Here is an 18,650-nt window from a genome sequence, read left to right as displayed (position 1 = left end):
AGGATGCCAGTTGAAGGGCAAAAATCATAAATCGTAGAAATTACACATTTATTAACCTGTCCGTTACTTCTTAGTTTTTACAGCTTGTTGCGCTTTCAACACTTTAACAACAATCTTCTGTTCTTCAATGAGGAAAGCTCTGACGATCTTTTCTTTGACGCATTTGTGGCACAAAACGCCACCGTACGCCCGTTTTACAGTCTTCTTGCGTCTGCACAAACGGGAACGCTCCTGCGAACGCGCAGGAAGGATACCCCTGAGTTTATCCTTGCACTGTCCGCACCTCGGGATCTTCTTGGGCTTCTTTAGGTATTGGTATACCAGTCTACCGCCAGGGGTGCGAACACTGAAATATAAAAGAATGATAAGTGATGTAATTTACAAAAAAAATCCTTATATAATTTAGTCAGTCAGAGATTGAACGAAAGAGTTTGTCGTCACTTAACTTCAGGACTCTAGCCAAAAGTCATCATAGTGTATGATGTCAACTTTTTTGCAGGTGTATTTTAAATAAACGATTAACAACTAAAATTGCCTCATTTTTTCCAATTTTCTGTTATATCATATAAAAGGTCCTTCAACTATTTTAGACTCGCAAAACATTTAATTAAAATTAATTTCGATGACAGATCACAGAATAATTTAAAAATAAACACAGTTTTTGGCAGACGTGAAAATTTATTACGACACTAACAAATTCACGTATTTTTTATTTTATGAATGACTTTATTTTGCAACTCTTCAAACGTACAATTAATTAGCATACACTTATAACAACAAAAAAATATAATTTCTAAAAACCAATACAAAATTTCAATTTCAGTCATTATGAAATTTTTATCAAATGAAAACGTATTTAATTATTGCTGCAACAATTAACAATTCTGTAACTTTTTTCAAGAACTATTAAAATTTAACATACGTTGAAATCGCAAATCTACCAGCTTTTTTGAACAGTTTGATAACAAAATAGGGTAAGAAATAATGGAAAGAACCCTATCATACAAACACAAATTAGTTATTCGTTTTTTGTTAAATGAATTAACTGATCTTTTCTTAAATGAAAATACTAATGAAAAGACAACATCATTTGTCTCACAGTCAGAATACAAAGGGTAGAAGGGGACAACAGAGGTTGACATGACCTAACCTCAAGTGTACTTTTGTGCACCCGTAAAGTGTATTTTTCATATTACCACCTTACATTATACTTTTTTATCAGTCTATTAATTACTGCACTTACATGTGTCGCCTGTTTGATTTCGTATTGTACGACAATCGTCGTCTAAACACCAACCGCTGCACCATGTTGGCCTGCAACTAAACACCCAATTTTAGCAAAAACTACCACTGGAAAACATAAATATGAACTAAACCGAACCACAATTAACAAATTTAAGTAAAAAATAACAATTATTTAGGCCGATGATGGCAGATTTTTAATTTCTGAAAACACTTCAACTAACCTGTCAAATGTCACCAGCAAAGAGGAGATTTTGCGCAGTCTTGCCAACCCACAAAACCACTAGTCAGCCGTCGCCATCTACGAAAAAAATGTCTAAGTCAAATTTCTCTTGATACAAACTGCGAAATCAGAAATGGTTTCACTTTTTGAGAACTATGAACAGCAATATTCAGTGCTCACGGCCGATATCACGGCCCAAATCGGCCTTCTGGGTGCCTCGGCCACAAGTAAGCCTCCCTTGATTCACCTGTCAAAAGCCTTCATTTGTTTTTCAGAGGACCGCCGCCAACTTATTTCCAACATCGAGAAACATGTCGAGGAGGCGCAAGAACTGGCAAGTCTTTAATATCCCTCTGTCTAGCCTTAATTTATTCATTCGTAGTTGGAACAAATGGAATTGGAGGTTAGGGAGGTCGAATCGGCCAAAAGACAAAGGTGCAGGACCAAGCTAGATTGCTACCGTGCTGAGCTCAAGCGGCTGACTTTGGAATACATCAAGGCGCGGTCGATAAAACAGGGCGCGTTGAGCTACGATAGCGCGGAAGAATTGAACGATGTGCGGATTTCGTCCGATCAGAAGCAGAGGCTTTTGGACAACTCGGAGCGGATGGAGCGGACGGGGCGGCAGCTGGAGGAGGGGTACAGAGTGGTGCTGGAAACGCAGGACATTGGGACGCAGGTTTTGCAGAATTTGAACGAGCAAAGGGAGACTATCAAAAGGACGCGATCAAGAGTAGTTTCTTCAATATTTATGAATTAAGAATTATGTTTTTTGTTTTAGTTGAGGGAGACTGACGAGGAGTTGGGGCGGTCTTCGCGCCTCATGAGCTCAATGATAATGAGGTCCATTCAGCAGAAAATAATCTTGTTCATTGTTGGTGCCTGTTTCATAATAGCCCTCTGTCTGGGTCTTTATCTGGGCTTGAACAAGTAATTTTGCGTTCTCTTTTTAGGAACTGTACATATGTATCAAAAAAGTATTCTATTGTGTCATATTTCGTATTTTTTGTTATTTAGTTATACATTCCTGTTATTTGTGATGTTCTTCGCACTGAGTTGTTAGCGGTAGTGAGATAATACTTAACTTATTTTAATAATATAAAAGTACAAATTCTATACAACGTGTCTTATTTCTTACCTTTTTAACTCCCAAATGTTAAAAAAAATATCTAACATGAGTTGAGGTTTTATTTCTTTTGTTACATTAATTTGTGAAAGCACGTCCTGTTGCCATTGAATAATTTTGGCGAAATATCCGCATACATAATGAATTTGCGGGTAGACATAAACAAAAACAAATGCAAATTGTTAAATTTTATCTTGATTGTTATCGACATTGCCCTGATTTTGGGTATTTTATCAGCTTCGTATCTTTTGTTTATTAAATCTTTATATTCAAGGAAATAGGGATGTTGGTCACTAAACTAGAAAAAGTGTTAAAATTTATTCCTGTTGGATTTTAAATGTGGGCGCCACGCGTTGCGGCTCTTCGTCCGCTAGATGCCGCGGCATTTCGTGCAAAACATCAAGTCGCCATCAAGTAATCCTGTGTGGTGGATTGTGTTATTTGTGTAAGGATTTGTGTCCTTTTGAATGCATTTGTGGGTGTAAAATGGCCGATTCTTACGAATCGGGGGTGCATTTCGTCAGTTTACTAAATAACGCATCGGCTGCGAGCTTCGTGCAGACATGTAAGTAGTCCATTATTGGTTATGTCTCTGGCCTTCTGGTATGCGTCACTGCGATCTTAAATCCCGTCCGAGCAGCTGTGTCAATGTTTAGAATTTCTCGATATTCATTCATAATTCCGCGATGAGTCCTTTATCCGTGTATCGGTTGTTATGGCGCGATTCTAACCGATGCAACATTATCTGCGTTATCGATTCGCCAAGGGCAGAATTCCGACCGGAGCGTACATTTGTGACGGTGAAATCTAGAGCGTATGCTCCGGACAGATTCCGGATGCCGGAGGACGGAAATCGAGAGGCTCAAGGTCGCGCTCTTGGAATCACAGGAAAATCGTGATTTAGAGGCGGCTGAGGCTATGTATGTCATTTTTTTGACACGTTATTGACGTACGATTACTGCGATGTAAAACGCGTTTGACAGGACAGTGGCGTATCAAAAGGGCGCCCAATGATTCTGGTGGAATTCTGATATTCGACCTTGTCGGTTTTATCTCGTGAATTGAAAGTGCAAAGCATGGTCTGGGGCTAGACATAAATATCGTCTTAAAATAAAAGTAAACAAGAAAAATTGACTTTTGACATTACGTTTAGTTTTGTTTTGTATTCGCCGTTTTTTTGTAGCTAAACTCAAAAAATATCAAAGAAAAGGTGTCAAAACTAAAGTATTTTAAGTGCTAAATGTCACTTTGACCTCTCAGAGACTTAATTTTCCATACTTAAGGTCACATGTAGGCTATCCAAAAAATCAGAAAAAAGTCCATAACTTGTTTATTATTAGAGATATTGACTTTTTTTTTAGATTATAACTGCGTTTCTGCTGCATATTTTAAAAATATTAACTATACAGGGTATCCCAATATTAAAAAACACTGAAGTTTAATGTTTTTTTTTAATTAAAACAGCCTACATTTTTTGCATTTTTCAGTGCAGCTTTTCACACTGATCTTATTAAGATGTTTCTTAGTTTTTTAAATAATTTGATTTTTTTGACGAAAACATGCTTTTAAAAAAACATATTATACAAGTTATGTAGCATTTTCGGATCGTTGAAACTTTGGAACTTCTTGTATATTTACAACAGAAAATAAAGCTAAAAAGTGTATTTTAAAAACATCTTTGATTTACTCTTTATACGTTTTAGGATAATGCTCTTTAAAAGGTGTGCGGTAATAAAGTTTTTACCGTACGGACTTGATAAAACTGGAAACGACAAAATAATACATTATTTTGGTTTGTAGAGATAAAATAAATATGAGAAATCTGAAAAATGTACTTGGATTAATTGGTATTGTTCCTTTGGTTTGTCCTCTTCCTTGGGATAATTACTATTTACAATTTCTTCATTACTCAAGTACGAAAGTTGTCGGTAATAAAAAATAATTGCTGCAATTATGTATGCTGAGCGTATAATTTCGGTCCAGCACGTAGGAGGTTCTTTCTATAATAATAATATAAGCAAATAATGTCCGATCTTTGTATCTTGTATCCACATTGTCTAACATTCATGCGCACACAGTCTATTATTTCCATTATCTCTTGGTGTATGACATAACTAATTAATTGAAAACAGCAATTTCACAAAGAATTCTGTCCTATCGTGTGTGTGTTATATTTAACACATGACTGTAGCGTTTGGATAAAGGTTATTTTAATCATAAACAAATAAATTATTTAATCTTTCAATGGGATATGCAAATTAATTGAGAGATATCTCAATGGCATAATAAATTTCGTATTTATTTATTGTATACGCGCCGTGCCAGGTCATAAACCACCGTTTCAATCCGATCGAAATGTTTCACACCGAGACGTAACCTTGACAAGTGCATTACACCACTAAATCATGATTATGAAAAAAATATAAAAATTTAACAGTCTGACATTCCAGCCGAGCGACATCTATTATCTAATTTATCGACAAAAAGCGCTTATAACCATCTCCACCTGCAATAACAATCTGACAAAAGATCGCGTCGAACATAAGCCGCTTATGACTTGGCTTGGAATCTTCTTTTTCTCATTTTGGTGCCATTGTGATGGCCCCGGCCGACGATAAAAAAACAACCACCACGAAATCGTGTCTGGAGCCTTAAAGCGTCAGAAACATAATTAATCTAACACCTTTACCTTGCGGTCTTTTATATAATCAGGTATCTGGGGAGGTGTTCCTATACTCTGTGACCGCTCGTACCAGCACACCGAGGGCTTATAGCTAGTAGATACGTTGGTGAAGACTATACGAGAATATTACGAACCAAGTTCAAAATTTATTACCGGTAACCTGTTTGGGGTTTGCGTTTTATTTTGTTGCGGCTCGAAGAGTATTTTCGGTGGAGACGAGCTCGGTTAATCGTAAATCATGGTACTAAAGGTTGGGATGATTGCTTTTGGAAACTTAAAAATACGCTTATAGTGTGGAGAAAATAATGGTGTCTGAAGCTAAAGGCATAAAAAGAGTTCGGAAACAGGGAAGAAAGTTAAAAATTATGTTCCGAACTTGAACCTCCTTCACCTTTCTCGCTTCGAATTTTGCCCCGTTTTCGCTTGATTATTTTGAGTTTTCAAAGCTCACGCTCCATTGGTGGGCGTAAAGATCAAAAGCGCCTATTCCTGTTCTTTGATCATCTTGTAGTAATAATTCTGTTGACAAACTCGGCTCTTTTGCAATGTTGTGTTTAGCAGTCGTTAAAAATCCGTCGCATATTGCTAGTTTATGGCGAATCGTAAAGGGACGACTCATATGCAGTAACACGTTCCGAACCGTTTATTGCGATAATACAATCGAGGTAATGCGACTTGGCGAGTTATTAAGTGCCATTATGAGCGTTCGCTTTTATTAGGTGAGGGTGTTAAAAGTGAGCGTTTCTGCGAGCGAATAAAAAAGGAACAGTCGGATCTACGCGTTATTGAAATCGCAGAATGTGACGGAATCGCACACCATATGGCACTCTTTCACTGGAGAATCTTCTTGGAGATTGTCCAATGGAAGTTTTTACAAAGTGGCTGTTTATTGGTCCGTGACTTTAAAAATTTTATGTTATCGTTTATGCCGAACGTATTTTAATTTATGGCCGGTCGTTTTCTAAGGAGCTTAATTGATAATTAATAAGTTATCGGCTTTAGCATGTTCGAGGGGAGAAGAAATAGGATACACATTTCAGAACTGTCAGACCACTCCCTCGTACATGTGATGCTTCGATTTTTGCACATCTTGGTTCACGCATAAAACAAAAATTAAACGTTTCATTGGAATATCGTTAATTTTCTGATGTAAACACTCTTTACAGTAGGCAGAGGTCAAATCGCTTACGTAATAAATCAACGATAATTGAAGGGACATTACTAAGCGGATTTTATGGAGTGAGTGAGGTAGGAAGTTTAATGGTTAATTGACCGTTAAAAATTCCTAATTAATTAAAAGATTTAAATCATATTCACGAGCTCCGATTGTGTGCTCACCTACTGACTTGCAGAAATGTGCAGGTGTAATAATTAATTACCATATAAGTCGTTCCTAATCTTCTTACCACTTGTTAAAAACCCAATTAGACCAGATTTAAGCTACTTGAGGGATTGTAGGTAGTTTTGTTTTTTATTTTCTGGACTCCTTTGTGTGACCCAGCGATCCACCACATTTGTACGTGCTATCAAAGGTTAAGTTGGCAACATTTGCCGACACAAGACTTCGCATCGACTTGATAATTACGTGTCGCATTCTGCACATCTTATTTGGATGTGCGCTATTTCACGTATTTCGTGTCTTGAAAATCAACAAATTACATCTGAGAATGTTAAATTGCATTTGTTGCATCAGAACTTTCAACCTCGCTGTACTCCAGTTTTTAGTAGTTGCAAAGTCAAAACGGAATGGAATGTGTGTGCATTTCTTGAAATGTCAGAATGAATCAATTTATTGTCTGTTGACATTTGAACAAAACGTAGAAATCGCAATTTCGCCATTGACAAATCATCTCTCTAAACATGGATGTATTTGAACGGAATCGTGTGTCGATTTCGCCATACCGCAGATGTGGGTCATTTATATAGTGGGTGTTGTTCGCGTTGTTGCACCGTTTTGCATACTGCAGTTGGCAGCTCGTGATCATATATCATGTCTTTTCCAGAATAAAGCACGAAAAAATAGCGTAATGTATAACATGTTGGCGTATTGTGTATCATGGAGCTGTCGTTTTTGCAACGTTTTACCTCTGACACGATACGATACTGTTTCACGCCGATAAAATTACGAAAGTTAATTAAACAAAGTACGTACTTATCGTTCGCCACTGTCCATTATATTCCAACAAAGAGCAATTAACCATTACGAACGACTTTCTATTGGAATTCTCTCGTTTCACGGTTCTGTGTTACTTGCCAATGTTCGTTTACAAATCGAGCTTTTGCGATTAAATTAGTCGTACTAGATCGTGACGAATCACGAATAGACTTCAGGTTGCTATTACTCCAGAGGTGGAAAAATTTTGACAAGTGAGTAGCAACTGGGAAATGTAGCTCGTCATGAATACAGGAAAAGTCAGATGTCTGACGCTCCTTGCCCCTAATTACTAATTAAGTTACTACGGCTGATTATGTTTGTTGTTATAACGCCATTTGATTAATAATTATCCAATTACGTTAACTTGCTATTGTCACGTTGTGCTGGGAAGGATTATAGAGACGCCTACATCTTGTAGGAGAAAAAACTCCACAGAGACCTTACTGTTGTTGCTAATGAAGATTGATGATCAAAAGTCTGAAATCGGAAAAATATGGTGGGTCAGATTTTGGCTGAACTCGCGATTTACAATAGAATAGGTCGTTTTGTACGAGTCGTTGCACGTCAAGCAACCTGGAAGTGGATTAAATTATAATTGGAGGCTATATATGGATGTCCCGAAGTCGGATTCCCTGACAGATGGACATGTTTGATTGATTTCGAGTTGATTGTTTAGCAGTTGAGATTTGGGGTCAAATGGAGATGTGAGAGATGCAGTTTTGGTGTTAGAAAGAGCATTCTGTTGGAGGTGTTCTTCTTGAGCAGGACAGGAAACGGCTGCGTTATTTATACTCCAAGCGTTCCATCTTGAAGAAAAAGCAAATCGAGAGCAATGCATGCGGCCATCTTCGGACAAATATAACACGCACCTCCGCGTTACCATCGAGGGCGTGAAAGGGGGCGACGTTACGTTTAAAACGCCATCAATTATATGAAAAGACGAAAATGACTAAACGAAATCAATGTATCATGGCAGAGTTCAAGGCTAGTCCTTCGGCATTATACAGAACGTTTTATAATACAGTCAGATGGTAACAAAAGACCGACGCGCAACCAATCCAACCTGTTCGAAGGCTTTTTGTTATTAACAAAGACCGTCTTCAAGTGTCACGGGAACAGAACGAACGTTTTATTATAAATTGATTCGAAACGCCTTCACAATGAACCAGATCAGACGGTCGGTGGAGATTTTCCGAAACGATAGTTGCAGTGTTTTTTTTGCGAGGGTGATAATCAAATTTTAGTTGTCACGCGTTTTAGCGCCAGTGGATTTATTAATTTGGCGCGGTCATAGGTGTTCAAGGCAGGTAAATAAATTTACGGGTGGAACGAGTTCGCTCCGGGCCAAAATTCCAATTTGTTTACTCATTTTTCGCTGGTTTTTTGAATGGAAAAAGAGAAATGTTGATTTCGAAGCAGCCGGCGCCAAGATCGTATACTATCGGTCCAAGATTATGCTTTTACGACGACTTTTACACTTCCAAACGAGATAACTAACAATTATGTTATTGTAAGACCAAAATAGACCGGCGTTGTGTTCGTAATTAAAACGGCAACGATTCAAGACTGGAGGAAATTGGATGCGAAACTGTACCTGGGAAAGAGGAACCGAAAATTTGCATTGTAATGGTCGGTAGAGCTGACCATTCGATTCGTCTTCAAGCGATCAATCAAATTATCACACTTTGATTGATCTATTATCTGTAATTGATTGGGTTATGTTTTACCAATAATTAAATAAATTGTGGTTAACAAACTGGAATTGTACTTATCGTAAAGTTCTGCACGTAGCAACATGAATCATAAAAAGCCATATTATAATCAATTAACAAAAATTAATTACCTACTGATTATCCAAGTTTTTGATTTATGGCTTAGTAACACCGAAAACAAGTGTGTTTGTGAACTGTTACGAAAAATATGGCATAAATGCATCAAGGTTATCTTAATCAGTACATAGGAGCATTCGTTTGAGCATACTGTCCCTACAGTTATGTAAATTGGTGCACTTAACTGCTTAATCGTCCTTGATGGGTTGAAGACAATGGGAAGGCCTTTTTCAGTTGCTATTTATAGAAGAGACAAAACTGCATCAAATGCCTCTAGTATGAGTACATCTTAAAGAAGAAAATGATAGGAGTGAAATTGTGATTTGGAGTGGAAGTGGTTTATTTAAAATTCTTTTCTGCATTTCTGACTACCGGCCCAACCACACAATTTACCTGAAATGTCTGGCAGCAATTTTTACCTGTTTTATATAACGAATAAACCGCAAATAAATGGGTGATTAGCACCCAACATTTAAAAAGAATTCTTCGAAGAGAACGTTACATCACATTGGCAAAAAGTCAAAAACTTATTAATATTAATAAGAAAAGATGATTGTAGTTTAAGAAAAAATAGCCTTTGAAATGAACACCAACATTGTTTATTTCAGTCAGTGTATGAATGGTGTTCGCAATAATTCCTTTTAGATGATGGCGAATCGTCAACATTCATCATTTTTATCGTCGAATAAAGAACATGTGTTGGAAAAACACGCCAAACAATCTTTCCTTTTTTTAAATCAACTTTCACGTCCAAAAATGGCGCGATTTTATGTAATTTGGCCATATGTAGATGTAGGTTTGCTACCGGTTGATGGAGAGAAGAAACGTCAGTGATTCATAAATTAGCATTTTTATTAAGGCGCCAATCATCCTGGTGCTGGATGCACAGTTTTTGGGTATTTATTGCTCGTAAAGTTGATTTGTGTCGAAAAAATCGTATTTGTATACAGTTTTTGGGAGCATTGGTTTGGAGGCACGCCACGGTTTGTTATTGCTGGTTTTTAAATCGATTTTGTGATTTATTATTTTTTTAAAGACGCACCACAGGTGGGTACTTTATAAAATTATTATTTATCATAAACTACCTTGTTGGTGGTCTCCTGCGCCACACAATGCAATCTGGGAATACACGACAGTGGCGATAATCCGACTAACGGACATTTTTATGGGATATTTATGGACAAGGAGATTTCTTGTTTACTTTTTCCATGTGGAGGAAGTATGGGGTGTACGTTGCATAATTAATAATTCATTAAATGCTGACCCTCTGGATGTTTAATTGATTTTTTGCACGCGATCTTTGTACTGAGAAAAGGCGTGTATGGTTGTATTGAAACGGCCTACGATTTTCTAGTACGCTTGAAAAAATAGCGCCTTCAAGCGTGCATAACTTGGCGTTTTCTATTGTGTTGACGTTTATAAATAGACTCCTACTTGTGGTGATTTTCATTGATTTCCTTTCATTCCACTTAAATAATTGTGAATTGATGATTTGTGACTGAAGCTAGAAGAATGGTGTTAATAATCGAGTTGCTGTATTCAATTGCCGTATTGTTAGGTCGAACGGTTTGTGGAGGTTCATTGTCTGTATGGATTGATTAATAGATCCTAAATCTTGTCAGTGAAGTGGTCTTTTTACAATTATTTGGCACCACCACACCAAACATGACTAGATGCAAATTTTCCCCCACCGTTTCTCACCAATCCCATTAAAATACAAAAGCTCTCGAGGAAAAAAACAACCGAGGCGCCTCAGAACACGAATCTCTTGGTCCATCGGGCCGAACACTCCTTGCCTTGTCAAAAACTATATGACGAGAAGGCGTTATAATGACTCGACACAACCACTAATCAAACTAAATGCCTTTTAGTGGTAGGCTCGCTTTCAAAGCCAAGGCATCATACCACCGAAATTATTACCTACACATGCACGCGTCCACGATGATCGGCAGTAATTCCGGAAAGAGTGAACGCGGAAACGATAAGCCGACGCATATTTGATGAGCTCTGGCGGCGTCTTAAATAAGCCGTCGACACGTGCCAAATGCGTAAATTGAATTCATGAATGGCGAAACAATGATTTTTTCGCTAATCAGCCATTGGGGTGCGTTCACCTCGCGGAACGAGTCGGACGACCAAAGACGAGTAGCTGGAAAAATTCATGTAAGGAGATAAAAGAAGTGAGTGTGGAATCGGAGCAACAGCCTTGCCGGAGGATACGGAGACCTGTTGCTGCCGAGTGACTGCCTACCCTTGTCGGGAACGTGCCCATGACACCTTCGTGCGGCGAGGAGGAGGCAAAACACGCACCCTCCCAGGGAGCAAATTAGGACAGCCGACGGAATTATGGACGCGGTACTTACATGACCTGAATCACATCGATTTCTTGCGGACAGTGAGGATAAAGCGCACGGTTCTTAAAGCTTCAACGCATCAAGATGGGCAGACGTTTCAGGTTTTCAGGCGCCTCGCAGTCGCTTTTTTACCGAAGGTATTGTCAATTCGAAATTCTTCGAGTTCTCTCCATCGAATCGATTTATCGATTTTCGATCACACGACTCGAGATGATTCCTGATTCAACCTATTCACATTCGTACGGAGAGACGTTGGAAATTAATGACCCTTTTTCAGTTGATGCTAATGTTGCTATCTTGGGAAATAATTGAAGATGGCTCAGAGACGACAACATGCGTTTAGTTGCAATTTTTATTTTGCGTGAGGCGAGTTATTTATGTTTGCAGTCAATCGCATATAAGGAATCAAGGATTTGACTATTTATCGTCGTTTGTACAGCTTGTCCTAGTAAGACTTTCTGATTAGCATTGGCGCTCTAATGCTTTTTTGTAATAAAACAGTCTAGAAATTTTGCTGTCTTGCGGAGGAAATCATTTGTTTTATCATTCTGAACAAATAAATTCAGAGAACTTTAATCTAGCTTTATCTTCCAATAAATGATAAAGAACAAATAGGGACACCTTGTACTTGGAGTATAGATCTGTAAAATGTATTTTAAGTATTTCCAGGAAGCCAGTATTACGAGAAAAAATATAGATCAACAAGATTACAAACACAAAATAAATAACAAATAAAAAATGAGGTAAATTTACTATTTATACTCCGATAAGAGCGAGGCACTTTAGATAATGTAATTCTAATAATCTAGTAATGAGCCAAAGTGTCTACGTTATGAGAGTTTCGCCAAGTTTTCCGTAATAAAACAAAATGTTGATACTGTCACGTACTCGTATCTATACCAATTTATTCGGTATTACATGAGAGACACCAAGGAATTTTAAAATTTTAATCACATTTTCAAGCGTATTAATCTAACAAATGAACCGCTTCCAAAAATACTCTAACAAGGTGGAATTTTGAAATCTGATAAGTCTCAACCTACAGACGAGCTTTGTCAAGGACAGTAACTAGTCCTCCATCAGCGCCTCCACTGATGGCCCCTTGTTAATTCAAAGCATCTTGACGGTATTTTTCTTTCGAATCTGATACGAAAAACGTAATAAATTTGGACGTGAGAAGCGGTCGACGAAAACACCTCAAAGTGTCGGTAGCGCAAGGGAACAAACGACCGACAACATGAAAAACAACACCAAAAAGAAGAAAAAATATTCAAGTCCGAGCAGACCTCGTTATAATACCGAGACAATCTAAATTTCAAAAATATCCGACGAAAAAAGCTGGCCTGATTCGCGCGATATGTCTCGGGTACCACATAGCTGGCGTCGACAAAATAGAAGAAAAAATAAGTTTAAATCGAATCAGATTTATCGTAACATCTACACGTTTTAAATAGCAGCGACTCCTATTTCATAAGCAATTTTATTTCGATTGGTTTCGTTGCTGCTTAAATTGGAAAACAAGTTGGGACAACATCTGATAAAAACCTAATCTAGTCATCCAAATATCCAATCACGAGTTGTTAACGGTAGTCAAAAAGGTCGTAGTTGTGCCCCCTTTTTATTATTCGCATAAATCAAGTAATTTTCTCTAAAGCTTTTAATTATTCCTTCACAACCTGCGATTAACACTAACCGTAAAAACGATCATTCGAATTATTCAAAACTTAATTAAGTGCCATAAAAACTAGAAATGAATGAACATTGCCGGATCTGTACTAAATCACTCGCTTTTTATCGAATTAATTTCGAAACGGGTCGTGATCTAGCATCGAAATCACTCTCGTATGCAGAATCTAGCAACTGGTTTTATGGAAATATACGGCTTTTATTGTTGCACCCGGTGGTTTAATATCGCGATTATTGTGGTAGCAGACGAAGTTAAATGAACAGATGCGCCTAAAGGCGTGACTTTCGTCGATTTACAGCCGCCATTAAACATAATAATTTAATCAAGTAGCGCCCAATTTGTACGTCCATCAAACTGGCTTAATTCGCCACCACAACATGCTTGGAAAATGGAAAAAGTCGGGCGGACGTAATAATTTTTCGCTGATCTAAATGACTTCATTTTGGCGTTCGGGGGTTACATTTTTCATGTTGCAAAGTCGTTAGTCCGAATGAAACAATAAATTGTTGACTTAATCGGTCTTTGGAGCACGTACGAACAAATAGGTGTGAATAAAATGCGCGATTTAGTAAAGTGGTACGTGTGTGTTGGGCATAAACCCGGATCGACGCATGACCAGAGGTCATAAAAGAGGCGAGCATGAAGGGGTCGTTTTTTTGCCGAAAGAGGTCGGGATTTTGCAAGAGCGGATTCGTTTCGGTTCGAGCATATGCAAATTGAGTTCTTGGGATTGTGTCGCTGTAGCGAATGAGAGGAATTTTGTCGGAGTCGTGTTGGGTGGGAGTGTTGCAAATGTGCTAGTACGTATGGCTGGTATGAGGTGTAATTAGCATAGAAAAATGTCAATTATCAATAAAACCAAAAACAATTCCGTGTTGCAAAGATAAGTACTTCACTTCAAACGTTATTACGAGTTGACTCGTGAAAGGACAATAAAGATCCAAACGATATAATAAACAACAATTGACCAAGTTATTCGGTTCGTTTATGTCTTCTACAGCAGTAAAGTAGATAAGAAACTCCATTATTTGATTATAAATAATAAAGAAACGTTTATTGTTCTGCAAACCTTTGCAGGACTTTTTCAAGCCTAGCTTGCAGAGAAGAGAAAGCGAAAAACTTTCTAAGTTCTTTTTTTTCTGTTTTTTTTTGAGAATTCTGTCATAAGTATGGATTCTGGGTGGTGGTACGAAAACAGAAGGCCTTTGCGCTTTCTTAGAAGCAGTTTGCTCGGTTCGGTACTGAGTAGATAACGAATGGGGGGACAACACAACACAACCTTGACCTTGAGTTTGACCCCGCCCATTTTCCCTCTCTTTCTTTCAAGGCCACTCGTTCTCTCTCTTACTTTTTCAAGGCCAATCCCTCCCACTTCCCCCACCACTTCAAGGCCAAGGCAATATTGGACCTTGATGTTTTCAAGGCCAAGGTCCCCACTTTTGCAAGGCCAACAACTTCCCTCTTTATTTATCATTCAAGGTCACTGCAGCTAATATATATAGAATTCAATACAAATTCAAAAACAGTATCTAATAAGTATTTCTCAATATTAAAGTAGTAAAAAAATGTGGTATCGTTTTACTTGTGAAGGTGTCATAATAGTGGAAGAAACGTGTTTCCACAACCAGTTAGGACACATATCTTTGGAAGGTGGTTGGGAACGTTTCTTTAATAGAGTGGTTGTGTGTGAACAGTGTAGTACTAAGGACATTTCTATTATTAATCCAGATGGGTGGAATAATTCTTTAAGTATTGACATTACTTGTAATGAAGAAGAATTTAAAGAGTTACTTAGAAAATATGGTTTCCTTTGTCATAAGTGTAAAACTCCGTGCTACACAGCTAGCCAAGTGGATCCGGAAAATGCCCAAAAAATTATAGCTATATACCACTAACTTAAATCAGCATAATGGAAGTTGACAATGGTATGTAATATGAAATTGTATGTACTTGTAGAAATTAAGTTTTAAATGTTTTCAGATCCTTACTGCTACATGCTCTTTTGCCTGTCTCCAAAGGACTGTAGTAACAGAAAATTCTTTTGTTTGAAATGTGTGAAGATTATGGCAGTGAGATTTCACATTTGTCATCTACATGTGACTTCAGTGTTAAACTACAAGTGTTTTTGGTGTAATACAGTAATAGGACAGAATTCTCAGTTGTGTGGAAATAATTTAATAAACAAAATGACTGTTAAAATATGGTATTTTAGTAGAGAGCGACAAATGATGTTTTATGATTCTGATGACTATGATTCTGACGACTCATCAAGTAGCTGTGATAGTGGTATAGAATGTTAGTTAGTTAATAAGAGTAGAAATTAGATATAAACAACTTGTAACCTTAGATTAAATTAGTATCTAGATTGTTCTTTTGGTGTATGGATAAAAGTAAATAAATGAAGTTATATAATAAACAGACTTGTGATTCTCAACATAGTATTGATTCAACTCTGACAAAGAGAGGTTGGGGTCTAATAAATAAATTAATAAATAAATTACCCATTGAATTACATATACCGGGTTATCAGTTTTGTGGCCCTGGAACCAAATTACAAGAACGAATTGCACTTGGACATAGTGGTAGAAATAAATTAGATCAGGCTTGTAAAGAACACGATATATCGTACGCCAACGAAACTAATTTGCAAAAACGACACGAAGCAGATAAGTTATTATTAAGTAAAGCAGTTGAACGTTTAAAAGCAAAAGACGCATCGTTTGGGGAAAAAGCAGCTGCATTAGCAATTGCTGGTATAATGAAAGGCAAAGTAAAATTCGGAATGGGAGCTAAAAGTAAAAAGGGTAAAAAAAAGAAGACAAAAAAACAACGAATTCTAGTTGCTCCTAAATATGGTGGTTTTTTACCATTCCTATTACCACTATTAGGTGCTCTAGGCGCTTTAGGAGGAGGAGCTGCAGGGATAGCGACTGCTGTAAATAAAGCTTCGGTAGATAAAAAAATGTTGGAGGAAACTATGCGACATAATAAAGCAATGGAAATGAGTAGCGGTAAAGGTGTAGGAAAAACTAAAGGGAAAGGTCTTTACATTGGTCCATATAAATGGTATCAGAAAAAAAACTCCCAGTAAAATTACCACGTCACGCCCTCACTAATATTGAAATAATAAAGTTTGCTCGACTATTACAAATTCCAAATTTTAGAGGTGTATATATGCGTAATAAATTACCGAAACTTATACATAAAAATGAAACAGGAATTATAAATTTAGATGAAGAAAAAAATAGTGGAACTCATTGGACAGCATATGTAAAAAATAAAAATAATATATTATACTTTGATAGTATGGGCAATTTAAAACCTCCAACAGAGATTATCAATTATTTCAAAAGTGATAATGATGGTAATAACATTACATACAATTATGATGGATATCAGAAAATGGGTTCATATAATTGTGGACAATTATGTTTAAAGTTTTTATATAGACACACATGCAAATTATAAGTTTAGTCGAATCAAAGATGCTGTTTGTATTAACAGGAAAATCAGCGATACTAAGTGCTGACTTTAATCCACCGATTGATGTTAGTGATGGTGTCTATGAACTGGGTGTTACAAATTTTGAAGTCTACAACAGTATACCGAATATTGATGAAGAAAATAATAAATTCTTTTTCGGGGATGTCGAATTTAAAATACCGACCGGTTGTTATCAATTAACCGATATAAACAACTATTTACAACATGTAATTGAAAAACAATTCAGTAATGACCTCTTATATATTACTGCAAACAATAATACATTACATACACATATCAAAGCAACAAAAGATGTTGACTTTACCAAACCAAATACTATCGGACCAGTGTTGGGATTTAATAGTCAAATAGTTCCGAAAAATGTTGGAAAAGATTCGGACAATATTGCAGACATAATGAAACTTAATTCGATTATGATTGAATGTAATATTACAATTGGAAGTTTTAAAAATGGAGAACCTGTACACATAATTTATCAATTTTTTCCAAACGTTCCACCTGGATTTAAAATAGTACAGTCACCAGATCATGTGATTTACCTACCCATTAGTGTTAAAACTATCAGAAATATTACACTTAAAATAATAGATCAAGATGAAAAGTTGGTCAATTTTCAACAAGAGACTGTAACAGTTGGATTACATTTGCAGAAGAAAGAAGAAAATGGGTATTAGTTTTAGAACTGACTCATATAAAAAGCAACAAAAGTGTAGAAAAACAGTTAGTACGAAACGAACCGTGCAACAATTAAGTAATAAAAATAAACTGTTTCTAAAATCATTAGGATTTGAATTATACACATAAAAAATGTTCGATATTGAGAAGGGTATTGAGTGGGATGAAGGTGTGGTAGGTTACAAATTTCAAAGTCATGAGGCATATACAGCCAGATATGAAAACACGGATGAAATTCGAATTCCTTTACAAGAAGATTTGTGTACACTACCATGTGATAGTTTAATTTTAATTGAGGGACAATTGGTTAAAACCGACGCGACAACCAATAAAACTGTACCAGCAACAGAAACCAAGTTTGTAAATAATGGTGTCGCTTTTTTGTTTAGTGAAATACGGTATGAAGTAAGTGGAGTAACTGTAGATACAAACACAAAGCCAGGTATTACAACAACTATGAAAAATCTGGCATCATTAAATCAAAGTGAAAGTCTGAAATTAACAATGTCTGGTTGGGATCTAAATGAAGAAGCCACTAAACCTATAGATGGATATTTTCAAGCATGTATCCCATTAAATCGACTATTAGGATTTGCAGAAGATTATAAAAATATAATGCTAAACATACCGCAAGAGTTAATATTAATTCGTAGTAATAGTGATGTCAATGCATTAATTTGTACAACAAATGAGAAAGCACGAGTTGTAATTGATAAAATTGCATGGCTAGTTCCACATATTGTGCCCGGTTTAAAGGAAGAGGTTAAATTGACAAAAACCATTGAAAAAGATAAAGAAATTGCAGTACCATACAGAAGCTGGGAACTTCATTCGCTGCCACTCTTTACAAATACTACAAAGTGTAGTTGGCCTGTGAAAATCTCTACAAAATTTGAAACACCTCGTTATATTATCTTTGGCCTTCAAAGCAATAGAGAAGGACAACTTGATAAAAATATGAGTAAATTTGATAGAGGCGATATAACCAATATGAGAGTATTTCTAAATAATGAACGATATCCGTATGAAAATTTAAATATTTCATATAAAAAACACCATTTCGGTATATTATATGAAATGTTTACAAACTTTAGATCCCGATACTATTATACAGATAAAAAAGAAACACACATTACACCTACACAGTTTTTCGACAGTTATCCACTAATCAT

General features: G+C 36.6%; 3 protein-coding genes and 1 long non-coding RNA gene across 7 annotated transcripts in view; 3 read left to right on the top strand and 1 right to left on the bottom strand.

The window, feature by feature from the left end:
* Nucleotides 1–34: 34 nt before the first annotated feature.
* On the bottom strand, nucleotides 35–1,320 carry LOC659112 (large ribosomal subunit protein eL34). Its single transcript, XM_008198853.3, has 2 exons — nucleotides 1,244–1,320; nucleotides 35–346 (listed from the first exon to the last, which is right to left on the bottom strand). The coding sequence occupies exons 1-2, from the start codon at nucleotides 1,306–1,308 to the stop codon at nucleotides 64–66; spliced, it is 348 nt and encodes a 115-aa protein (XP_008197075.1). The 5' UTR covers nucleotides 1,309–1,320; the 3' UTR covers nucleotides 35–63.
* A 229-nt stretch (nucleotides 1,321–1,549) lies between these two features.
* On the top strand, nucleotides 1,550–2,586 carry Vti1a (Vesicle transport through interaction with t-SNAREs 1a). 2 transcript variants are annotated; one of them, XM_965518.4, is made up of 4 exons: nucleotides 1,550–1,692; nucleotides 1,741–1,799; nucleotides 1,848–2,198; nucleotides 2,247–2,586. In XM_965518.4, exons 1-4 carry the CDS (start codon nucleotides 1,599–1,601, stop codon nucleotides 2,397–2,399), a joined length of 657 nt encoding a protein of 218 aa, XP_970611.1. In that variant the 5' UTR covers nucleotides 1,550–1,598; the 3' UTR covers nucleotides 2,400–2,586. The 2 variants fall into 2 exon arrangements, with proteins under 2 accessions (XP_970611.1, XP_064213341.1); XM_064357271.1 differs by having other exon boundaries at nucleotides 1,599–1,799.
* A 387-nt stretch (nucleotides 2,587–2,973) lies between these two features.
* Nucleotides 2,974–18,650, top strand: part of tkv (thickveins) — a 66,316-nt gene continuing 50,639 nt past the window's right edge. The window contains exon 1 of one of the 3 annotated variants that reach the window (XM_965585.5): nucleotides 2,974–3,156. In XM_965585.5, coding sequence (XP_970678.1) covers nucleotides 3,078–3,156 — 79 coding nt within the window. In that variant the 5' untranslated portion in view covers nucleotides 2,974–3,077. The remainder of the gene's footprint in view (nucleotides 3,157–18,650) is intronic. The other 2 variants (XM_008198856.3, XM_008198857.3) reach the window with 2 other exon arrangements.
* On the top strand, nucleotides 14,543–15,715 carry LOC135266474 (uncharacterized). The gene is made up of 2 exons (XR_010334532.1): nucleotides 14,543–15,224; nucleotides 15,280–15,715. It is a non-coding gene; the product is annotated as an uncharacterized LOC135266474 (long non-coding RNA).

Source organism: Tribolium castaneum, chromosome 6 (genome assembly GCF_031307605.1).
Source record: "Tribolium castaneum strain GA2 chromosome 6, icTriCast1.1, whole genome shotgun sequence".
NCBI classification, from domain to species: Eukaryota; Metazoa; Arthropoda; class Insecta; order Coleoptera; family Tenebrionidae; genus Tribolium; species Tribolium castaneum.
The sequence above is the reverse complement of the archived record's forward strand: the minus strand, read 5'-3'. Positions and strand labels throughout refer to the sequence as shown.

Excerpts from the sequence above, each read along its gene's own strand:
- LOC659112 (XM_008198853.3), bottom strand. The coding sequence starts at position 1,308 with ATGGTGCAGCGGTTGGTGTTTAGACGACGATTGTCGTACAATACGAAA. Across the intron at positions 347-1,243 it reads AAATCAAACAGGCGACACAT|TGTTCGCACCCCTGGCGGTA; the intron begins GTAAGTGCAGTA and ends TTTATATTTCAG.
- Vti1a (XM_064357271.1), top strand. The coding sequence starts at position 1,599 with ATGGTTTCACTTTTTGAGAACTATGAACAGCAATATTCAGTGCTCACG. Across the intron at positions 1,800-1,847 it reads TCGAGGAGGCGCAAGAACTG|TTGGAACAAATGGAATTGGA; the intron begins GCAAGTCTTTAA and ends ATTCATTCGTAG. Across the intron at positions 2,199-2,246 it reads TCAAAAGGACGCGATCAAGA|TTGAGGGAGACTGACGAGGA; the intron begins GTAGTTTCTTCA and ends TTTTTGTTTTAG.